We start from the raw sequence: 10586 nt of genomic DNA on the forward strand, positions 1-10586 counted from the left end.
GTGTACATGTGTGCGTACATATGTATATTATTAAGCATTAACCGTCTTGGATTGATTAAATAAATGAAATTTTGCAATGTGGGTATCAAACTAAAGAGTTTTAAGAAGACTTACAATCTAAAATATGTTTTAGGTACAATATGGGTGCCAAACGAAAGGTATTTGAAAAATCTTGATTTGGAAATATTTTTAATAGGATTATCACTTATCTAAAAGTAAAGACCAAAAATATTGAAATTACATGAAATATTACATAACTGGTTTCAAACGAAAATTGTTTGGGAAAGCTTTACTATTTGGAGAAATTTTTTTAATCTTTCCACTTATCCAAAATCCGAACAGTTTAAATAAATATATGAGGGATTCACAACGTTGTCGTAAGTTTCGTATTGTTGTATGTCGTAAACTTTAAAAGCTTAAATAAATGTTTAGAGAACCTTAAACCACAAACAATTACTTTTTAACAATGCTAAAATTCATAATATGACCTTGATGGTACTTTGCAAACCCCGGTAATATATTTTTAAGGCGTTTAAAGTTTACGACATACAACAGTACGACACTTAAGACACCGTTGTGAATACCCCAATAGAATTTACAACATCTTATCAAAAGAAGTGATCATATTATCAACGAGGAGTTGGTACACAAATTACTTAATGTAAAAAATTAATAAACAAGTAATTTTTACGCAAAAAACACACCGACTCCAATTCTCACATACAAATATATTGGTACCGTTAATTTTTTCATGATCCAATGATCGGATCTAAACCAAATTAGTATGGGATCACCTGGAAATCGGTTGACGTGGTCCAAAGTTATGCGGTAACATACATAAAAAAAATATTCCGACGAATTGATAACCTTCTCCTTTGTTTTGACGTCAGCTAAAAACTATTGAAACAAATAAAAAATGATAAAAGAGTAACGAAAACAAAAAACTGTCGTATGAAAGCTGTTTAAAAAAAAACCTAATGAAAACTTAAAATTGTTGACATCATTCCCTAGCATTGTAAATCAGTTAACTTTTAATCGTAAACAATTTCGTTTGCGGTCGCCATAGCCTACTACGTATATTGCGAGTAAAGGAGTTTTGAATAACATGAGATAATATTATTAAGATTATGATTATCATTACTATTGTGAACTCCTATTCCCGATCAAGGATTCCCAAATTACGATCGCATGATGCAAATGTTAAGATAATAAGAGCTGCAGAGCTGAACCATGCAGGAACATTCACTGTTGACAGTTATAATTTCGGAAAAGTGGAGAATTTCGTTTACTAGGGAACCAGCATTATCAACGATAAAAATATCAGCATGGAAAACCCTGAGTAGGCAATTCGGGAGTAAAGTCCTTTCTCGACGTACAAAAACCGCACTCTAAAAGTCACTCACCATGCCCGAGCTGTTATATGGCGCAGAAGCTTAGACAATGACAACATTCGATGAGGCGGCTCTTGGAGTATTCGAGAGAAAGATCTTACGGAAGATTTACAGGCTTCTACGCGTGGGCGACGAGGATTACCGTAGACGATGTAACAATGAGTTGTATGAGATTTACAACGAAATGTACATAGTGCAGCGAATGAAAATACTGCGGCTCCGCTGGCTTAGACATGTCGTTCCAATAGGAACCGAAATTCCAGGTGTGAAAGAAATCAACTCGCAATGCGCTGGTGGTAGCAGAGGAATATGGGCTACCTATTACCACTGGAATGGAGAGACCAAGTTGACACAGAGAGAAATGACTGGCGTTCTTGGTCGAGCTCGGCCAAAATGGCTTAGGCGGTTACAAAGCCAAAGTAGAAGAAGAATATGCAAATGATAAATTACGGAGTTGGGGGACCATCTTCATGGATGCGCTAGGAAGAACTAGGAAAACATTCCTTATCAGATTGATTCTGGGGACGGTTCGTTCAAAAATTAGATAGGCTTAGCTAGGGCTTCGCCTGGAATTTCTGCGACATTGTTACCAGGTAAAATAATTGCTAATTCAGCAATCCCACGTGCAATATTTCCAGAGCATCCGGTATGGAAGATGTATTACAAAAATTTAAACTCATTGTTTGGGATGAGTGCACCATGGCACGTAAAACATCGCTTGAGGTTCTTGATCGATTGCCGCGAGATTTTCATGGAAACGTTTAACCATTCTGGAATGCATTAATGTAGCTCTTATGAGATTTAACGCCAACATTGCCTGTGATTTCTCGATTAACACTAGCGGACGAGATAAATGCTTGCCTGAAATAGTCAACATTGCGACAAAACGAACATACACACACTGCAGCCGCAGTATTCTCGCAACAATTACTGGACACTGGGAACGGAAAGCTGCCAGTCAATGAGAGATTAAGAGGAGTTTTATGGCCTGATAATTTTTGTAACTTCAAAACATTGAAAGGAGAACTGATCGAAATGAATGTTTCTTTATTAAGAAAATTAATTATAGGAATCACGATTGGCTCAGTGAACGGGCTATTCTTGGTGCGAAGAATAAGGATGTCTATCAACTAAATAATAGTAGTATTGACAACAGTCGTTGCTTGAGCGGATCTGCTCTTTTACCAGACTGCCGGCCACTTGCTCACTTTGGAGAATACCACTAATGTTATTCAATCCAGCATTCAACGTGAGGAAATAGCATATACGTCGATAAACACCGCACACACTGAAATTTAAAATAGGTGTGACAATTATCATGTTGCGGAATATTAATCAGCCAAAACTTTGCAACGGCACGCGACTCGCATTTATGAAATTGATGAAGAAAGCAGTGTAAGTAAAGATTTTAACGTAACCTTTTAAAGGTGAAGAGTTCCCATGATTCCGACTGATACACCATTTTAATTTAAAAGATTGCAATTTCCAATTCGATTGACATTCGGAATCACAATCAATAATGCTCCAGGTCGAACTTTGGAAAAGTATGGTTTAGATTTAGATGCGGATTGCTTCTCAGATGTTGCGTGTTCCTATTTCGGCAAACCAGATATCCTTGATCAGAGTGTCCAGATTATTTAAAAAAAAGCGCAATTTCGGAAAAAAATCGCCAAAAATCGCCAATTTTTTTTAAAATAAAATTCATGAAATCGATTTAACAAATCTTTTCTTTTAAAAATTAGATCTTGTTATAATATAGTTTTTAAAACCAAAAACGAATATAATACCTTTAACCCTTAATTAGGCGAATGGGGTCAAGGTCATTTCAAGTTGAAAAAAAAATGTCTTGGAGTGCTTGGAGCGTGCTCGTGCTCTATCTAGCTTCCTAACTCCCCGCGGGCTACGTACATAAGTCACGGCCAGAACATCGGCGTGTACACATTTGTCGCTACTCTCTTAAGCCTTGACCCCATGCGACCACTTATGTAACTTTTTTTAGTTTTTATTTTTGTATCTGTTAAGTCACAAGCGTTTTTATGGCGGAGCGAACAATTCAATAATTGCCTTGTTACGGAATTTGTTGTTGTGGGCGGTTTCGAGTCCAGTCGATGGAATAAAATTACGATGCGTTCACTTCAATCGTTTGCAATGATCTGATTTATTGTAGGTTTATTACAACAGTTTGTACTCTCTTACGAATAAGCATAAAAGCATAAATGAAAACAACCAAATAGAGTTAGTGTTGCCTCTTGAACTACAAAAATCCCCTTTACTTAACATCCCGGCCCCCTTGAAAGGCACTTTCAATATATAGGAAGCAGGGCTAGCTTGTGTATTGGGCGTCGGATAAGGCCCTTTGACGTACGAATGTTTACAACTCTAACCCGTCCGTCCCTTCCAGGAAAGCACTCAGTCACTCGACCCATCACCCATCGTTGTGGTGGTACATTGTCCTCATGAACAATCACCAATCGTTCACGTTCAGATTGGGACTCGGTTTGGTCCATTTGACACGAGTCTGCAACTCATTAATGTAGTCCAGTGACCAACGACGCCAGAAGCGCTCTTTGATGACTGTGATGCGCCGCCACTGTTCGATTTGATTGATTTCCACTCCGATAGAGGGTTGTTCGGGCAGTGATTTCAATGAGCATCCAATGAGAAGATGACCAGGACTTAATGCTTCGAAGTCACTGGGGTCTGATAACATCGGTGCAATGGGGCGTGAATTGAGAATCGCTTCAATCTCAATAAGTACTGTGGTCAATTCCTCGTATGTTAATCGTGTGTTCATTAAGGTACGGTAGAGGTGTCCCTTAGCCGACTTTACCGCAGCCTCCCAAAGGCCGCCGAAATGCGGTGCTCTGGGGGGAATAAAAGAAAAATTAATAAATTCTTGAGAGCAAAAACTTACAATTGTATGTTGAGTCTGCGAGTTAAACAAAAAATCTTTCAGTTCTTCTAATTTACTGTTTGCTCCAGTGAAATTTGTCGCGCTATCGCAGAATGTATTGCTGGGCATACCCCGTCGACCCATAAGGCGTTTCAGAGCAGCTATGAAGGCATCCGCAGAAAGGTCTGACACCACTTCAATATGCATGGCTTTTGAGGATAGGCATACAAACACCGCTATATACGCCTTGTACGGAGTCTTGCCCCGTACGCGAAGATAGGTGTTTACCGGACCACAAAAGTCTACTGCTACCTTAGTAAATGGTCGAGCTGGAGTAAGGCGCTCCTCCGGCAAATTACCCATTGCTTGTTGAAGTAGTTTAGGACGATATCGGATGCAATGTATGCATGAGTTGACGATCTGTCGACAAAGATTTCGAGCGTTAAAGATCCAGAAGTTACGTCGAATAAGCGCTACCAGTGCCTTAGGACCAGCATGATAATTTTTCTGATGTAAGTAGCGAACATAGTTATGAGTAAACGTACATTTAGTAGGCAGCAATATCGGATGTTTTTGGCCCTCCTCAATGTTTGCATTCGCTAGACGGCCACCGACCTTAAGCAAAAGAAAGCCTTCGAGCTCATGCAAGAAGGGGTTAAGATTCTTTAACAAACCTTGAGTACACAAGTTTGCAGTCAGTAGGCGAATATCTTCTGCGAAAAATTGCTGCTGAACGATCCATATGACGCAGTACTGAGCATGGAGTAATTCATCCGCAGTTAGGGAGTTTGATTCTACAGATTTATTAAGACTTTTATTTGCTCTATGGATGAAGCGAAACATGTATGCAAAGACTCGAAGTATACGCGGATAAGAACTATAGGTTTCAATTACATCGTGGATGTGGTTTGCTCTTGCAGTCTGGTGAAAGGTGGCTTTTCTCCTCTCTTTGTTGATTTCGGCATTGTCGACTTCGTTTACGGAACAAGTTGGCCAATCGCTTTCTGCCAATGAGAGAAACGCCGGGCCTGTAAACCAGCATGACGCTAAAAGTTCACTGACAGTGCATCCTCTAGACACGATGTCGGCTGGATTCTCTCGTGTTGGAACATGTCGCCAAATACAATTCGTCGTTAGGTCTTGAATCTCAGAGACGCGATTTCCCACGAATGTTGACAACGTTGCAGAGTGCATCTTCAACCAGTATAACACTATTTGAGAATCTGACCATAAATAGACCTTGCACTCACCTACCGACTCCTTCAGCTTGTCAAATAGCTTAGCCAAAAGGTGTGCTCCACATAACTCCAATTGTGGTAAGGACTTCTTTTTTATAGGTGCCACTCGAGACTTCGCTGTCAGCAGCTTCACTTTGACGCCATTGTTGGTTGCAGTACGAACGTAGAAACAGCACCCATATGCACGTATGGACGAGTCGCAAAAGCCGTGAAGTTCAATCGATGTTGCTTTGTACAGTTTGCAATATCTTGGTACGGATATGCAAGAAACTGTTCGAAGTTCTGCAGCTAGGTTGGACCATGCCAAGTGTAAATTTTGAGGAAGACTCTCATCCCAGTCCAGTTTCAGGAGCCAGATTTCCTGGAGGATAATCTTTGCGATGACGATTATGGGCGCTAACAATCCAAGTGGATCGAATAAAGACGAAGCGATGGATAACACGATTCGTTTGGTTACCTTAGTAGACTTATTTTTGGGCTGAAATGAGAACAAGAACGTGTCGTTACTTTGATCCCAAGTGATGCCGAGAGCATTTGTGACTGCTGTTTCATCAAAGCTAAGATTTTTCAAAGTAGAATCGTCACGAAAGGTAGCACAGTTCGAGTGCCACTTTGCAAGCTCGAAGCAACCTTTTTCTAAAACTTGCGACACTTCGAACTGAATTTGTTTAAGTTCAGCGAATGAGTCGGATCCGCATAACAGATCGTCCACATAAAATGACGACTTAACCACCTTGGCTCCAACCGGAAATTCATCTGCGTATTCGTCGGCAATGAAATTAAGGCTACGTATGGCCAGAAACGGCGCAGCAGCAGTACCATACGTGACAGTGTTTAATTCGTACGTACGAATTTCCTCCTCTTGGCTGTTTCTCCACACTATGTACTGCAGGCAGCGATCTTGTGGATCGACTAGAACTTGTCGATACATTTTTATTATATCCGCAGTCAAGGCATAGCGATACAATCGAAATCGTAGTAGAAGTAGAAACAATTCGGTCTGCATTGTTGGACCAACAAACATTAGGTCGTTTAATGATTTGAGCGACGTTGTATGGCAAGACGCATCGAACACAACGCGCAACTTTGTTGTAGTACTAGAAGGCTTCAAATACAATGGTGAGGAATGTGGTAATGCGGTGCATTATAATTAGGATTCTTTACTACCGACATATGTCCAAGGCTTTCGTACTCAGGCATAAAGCTCACGTACTGTAATTTCAGATCAGGCTGATGCCTAAGCCGTCGTTCCTGAGCTATAAACCGTTTGAGTGCCGTAGCATGTGACAAACCAAGCCTGCCGGAATCCTCTTTAAGCGGCAACCGCACTACAATTCTACCGTCAGCGTTGCGTCTTACAGTGCTAATGTACGCGTTCTCACAATCCATATGCTCGTTCGACCACTTGCTGGCATGCCGTTCGACTTCGTCCATTTTCCACAATTTTTCTAAATTTTCGTTGAGTACTTCCTCCATTGACAGAAGGCACGTACGCGGTGATGACAAGACATGCTTTGATGGTCGTTCCTTGTATTTACCGGTCACGATCCACCCGAGCAAAGTTTTTTGGACAACTGGCATGTCATCGCCCAACTTGATTTGTCCGACTGACAAAATATCGAAGAATACTTCGGCTCCAATAAGCAAGTCTATCCTACTTGTTCTGAAGAATTGCTCATCTGCAAGTTTGCTATTGGCTGGTAGATTCCATTCGGAATGTCGATCTCCGACTCCGGCTGGTACGAAATACTGGATGTAATGCAAAAAGTCACGCAGCTTCAAAATTTGTATGTTGGGACTTAATTGTAGTGACTGTTTTGTAACTCGTTGAAGACTGGACATTGCCTATGCTTAGAATCTCGACTGACTACCGTTGACGACGTAAACGAAGCCGCTGTGAGAATTCGGTACTTACGAAGTTCAATTGTGAGCATGAGTCCAATAAAGCTCGACCAACCTGATATGACCCTGACGCATCTTTGACAAGTACAAGTGCGGTGGCAAGGATGACTTGATCCTTTGGCGATTTTTCCATGTGCGTATGTGTAGCGGCCGTAGTATCAGCGCCGGTAAAATCATTTTTTGACGTGATCGTTGTAGTAACACGATGCAGGAGACTGTGATTCTTCTTCCCGCAAACTTTACAATTATGCGTAGACGAACAGCGAGCGAGCTGATGTTTATTGGACATGCAGTTGATGCATAGCCCCAATCGCTTGACATGTTCAAATCTTTCAGCTACATCCATTGATCTGAAACGAGAGCAGTGGAGAAGTGTGTGATCCGAACTAGAGCATAAGTGACATATGTTTTTCGTGCACGAAAAAGAGTAGTTATTATTAGCTGGCTGACTGCCTAATTTACGCCGCTGAGACTTTGCACTTGAGTAATGAGATTTCGGTGGGAGTGACTCTAAATATTGACACCGTCGTTCTAAAACCTTTGAACAATCGGACCAAAGCGGCAGTTTTGAAAGGTCAGCTGACTCTTTCCATTTTTTTTCGAGATTCCTCGTCAATTTTGGTAATCACCAAATGAATCAGCATGGCGTTAGCAATCTCTTTATCGGTGCCAAGCGAAGATAAAGATCCGAACAACGCCGATACTTTATCTACAATGCTACGCAACTGTGTCGCATTTGGGTAACTCAGTGGTTGCATATCGAAAAGCATATTAATATTTTCCAAGAAAATCAATGAGTCATTATAGTATCGTAATTTGAGTCGCTCTAGTGCCTTACGGTAGTTTTCATTCGTCACGGGAAATGCTTGAACCGTTTCGAGGGCTTGCCCCTTAAGGCAGTTGAGCAAATGGTTGAATTTCTCGATATTACTAAGACCCTGTTTTCTGTCGATAATTTGCGAGAATGATGCAATAAAATTTTTGTACTCCGAATTTTTTCCGGAAAACGATGGTAGTTTCAGCTTTGGCAGTTTTGGTGTAGCGACAATCACAGAATTATCTGCTAATGTCGAATTATGTGACAGGCCGGAATCCATGCTGGTTTGAGTCAAAATTGAAGTTTTAATAGTGATGTACAAGGAATCGATGGTACTTCGTGTGTCATCTTCAATGTCGAACCTTTCAACCGAGGTTTGAAGCTGAAGAGCTTGCTGATAATAATTATCAAGCACGTCGAGACGACATTTCAATTCTATGGAGGACAGTACTCTCCCTTCTCCTCGACTATGTGCTTCAATGTCGGTCTTGATTCGCTCAATCGCTTTGACAATTATATTTCGTTGGGATAGATGCTCGGCAAGTGACATGGTATCACTAATTGCAATGACTCTGAGCTAAAAAGTCAATGTTCAATGATAGTTAGAGGTCGGTGATGTTTTAACCGAAGAGTCCAAGGTGACCTCTAAACAGCTAAATCATACGATATTGAGCGACGACAACAACTCCAGCCACCAATGAGTTGAAAGACCCAATGCCTTTGCGAACTAGGTAGAAAAATGAGCTATACCAATGTAAGGCGGTGAAGCAAATGACGTAACTGCGACTGCGATGCAAGTCGAAAACAGGTAGTCCGCCAAGTAACAGCTAAATTATACGATATTACGCGACGACAGATTGTGGACTTCCCGTAATTTCTCGAAATTCGGCACAACCGATGGTAGTAAATTATACAAAACTCGAAAGTGCCCCACGTTGGGCGCCAAAATGTTAAGTCACAAGCGTTTTTATGACGGAGCGAACAATTCAATAATTGCCTTGTTACGGAATTTGTTGTTGTGGGCGGTTTCGAGTCCAGTCGATGGAATAAAATTACGATGCGTTCACTTCAATCGTTTGCAATGATCTGATTTATTGTAGGTTTATTTCAACAGTTTGTACTCTCTTACGAATAAGCATAAATGAAAACAACCAAATAGAGTTAGTGTCGCCTCTTGAACTACAAAAATCCCCTTTACTTAACAGTATCTAAGTTTGAAGTCAAAGTTATGCTTTTCTTTCTTAAAGTTAACTATAATATAAAGCTTTAGTTATTTATTTAGTTACGGTTAGAACATCGTCGTGTACACATGTGTCGCTACTTGCTTGAGTGCTGACCCCATGCGCCCACTAACTTAACATTTTTCGCGGAAGTAAGTTTTAAATTTTTTTGATGTGAATACATCTTTGGTTTCGGTAGGGGTAAAATTTGCGAAGCTGTAACGCATATCCCAGCACAAAATTTCGATGGGCTTAGCATGTGTATTTCAGCATACAATTTTTATTTTCATTAGAAGCACCCTGTGTTCGCTTGCCAAATGGTTGCATACATTTAGGCATAAGCATAGTAAGAGGAAATGCGCTACAAATGATTATTAGCCGTCATCGATTCGCCATCAGTTAGCAAGTGGCGAAACGAACGAACTCAATGAGGTACAACCAAACTTGCTATCGTCTATCCGAGCTAGCTAACTTTGTTGTTGCTTTCACATGCAAAATTTTTCGTTAAGCGACCGGAACTCAAACATAGCGAGCGAGAAGTGGCGAATCGACGGCGGCATGGCACCCACAATGCACAAGATGCACAGTTAGCGAGTGGCGAAACGAACGAACTCAATGAGGTACAACCAAACTCGCTATCGTCTATCCGTGCTAGCTAACTTTGTTGTTGCTTTCGCATGCAAAATTCTTCTTTAAGCGACCGGAACTCAAACATAGCGAGCGAGAAGTGGCGAATCGATGACGGCTACTAATTCCTTATTAACAATAGGACAATTATCGGGGAGGCTCAAGAGGCCCACAACAAACACTACCGAGAAAATTATTCCCGGAAGTTTTCTGGTGAAGTATGTAACCGTGACATATATAACCGGCTGTTGGTGAGCTCGGACTCGTCTTTAAGCAGTATTTCGGTTAATGACCAAAAAAAGAAAAAATATCAAATCGTTTTCCTCAGACACAATTAAGCTGCTGTTACCCTCTAAATCCGTTGTCAAAGATGTGACAAAGGAATAGTTTGAGGCCAGGTCCGGATATTCCAGGTGCATACCCTTAAATCATAGTCCTTTATACGTTTGCCGTGGTCGTCATCAGAAAAAGGGGGTCTCATCCGAGGCTGTTTGTTTC

At 40.9% G+C, this 10586-nt stretch overlaps 2 protein-coding genes across 2 annotated transcripts; both read right to left on the reverse strand.

Moving 5' to 3' along the window:
* Positions 1-3859: 3859 nt before the first annotated feature.
* On the reverse strand, positions 3860-7364 carry LOC108374373 (uncharacterized; the record flags this gene model as incomplete). The annotated part of the gene is made up of 3 exons (XM_017630358.1): positions 6736-7364; positions 4334-6619; positions 3860-4255 (listed from the first exon to the last, which is right to left on the reverse strand). Coding segments are annotated over exons 1-3 (3311 nt in total), but the record flags the coding sequence as incomplete, so codon positions are not given.
* Positions 7365-7999: 635 nt separating this feature from the next.
* LOC108374374 (uncharacterized) lies at positions 8000-8521 on the reverse strand. The gene has a single exon (XM_017630359.1). The coding sequence runs from the start codon at positions 8519-8521 to the stop codon at positions 8000-8002; it is 522 nt and encodes a 173-aa protein (XP_017485848.1).
* Between the last annotated feature and the right edge of the window lie 2065 nt (positions 8522-10586).

Source organism: Rhagoletis zephyria, unplaced genomic scaffold (genome assembly GCF_001687245.7).
Source record: "Rhagoletis zephyria isolate East Lansing unplaced genomic scaffold, Rhagoletis_zephyria_1.1 Rzeph_scaffold_07655, whole genome shotgun sequence".
NCBI lineage: Eukaryota > Metazoa > Arthropoda > Insecta > Diptera > Tephritidae > Rhagoletis > Rhagoletis zephyria.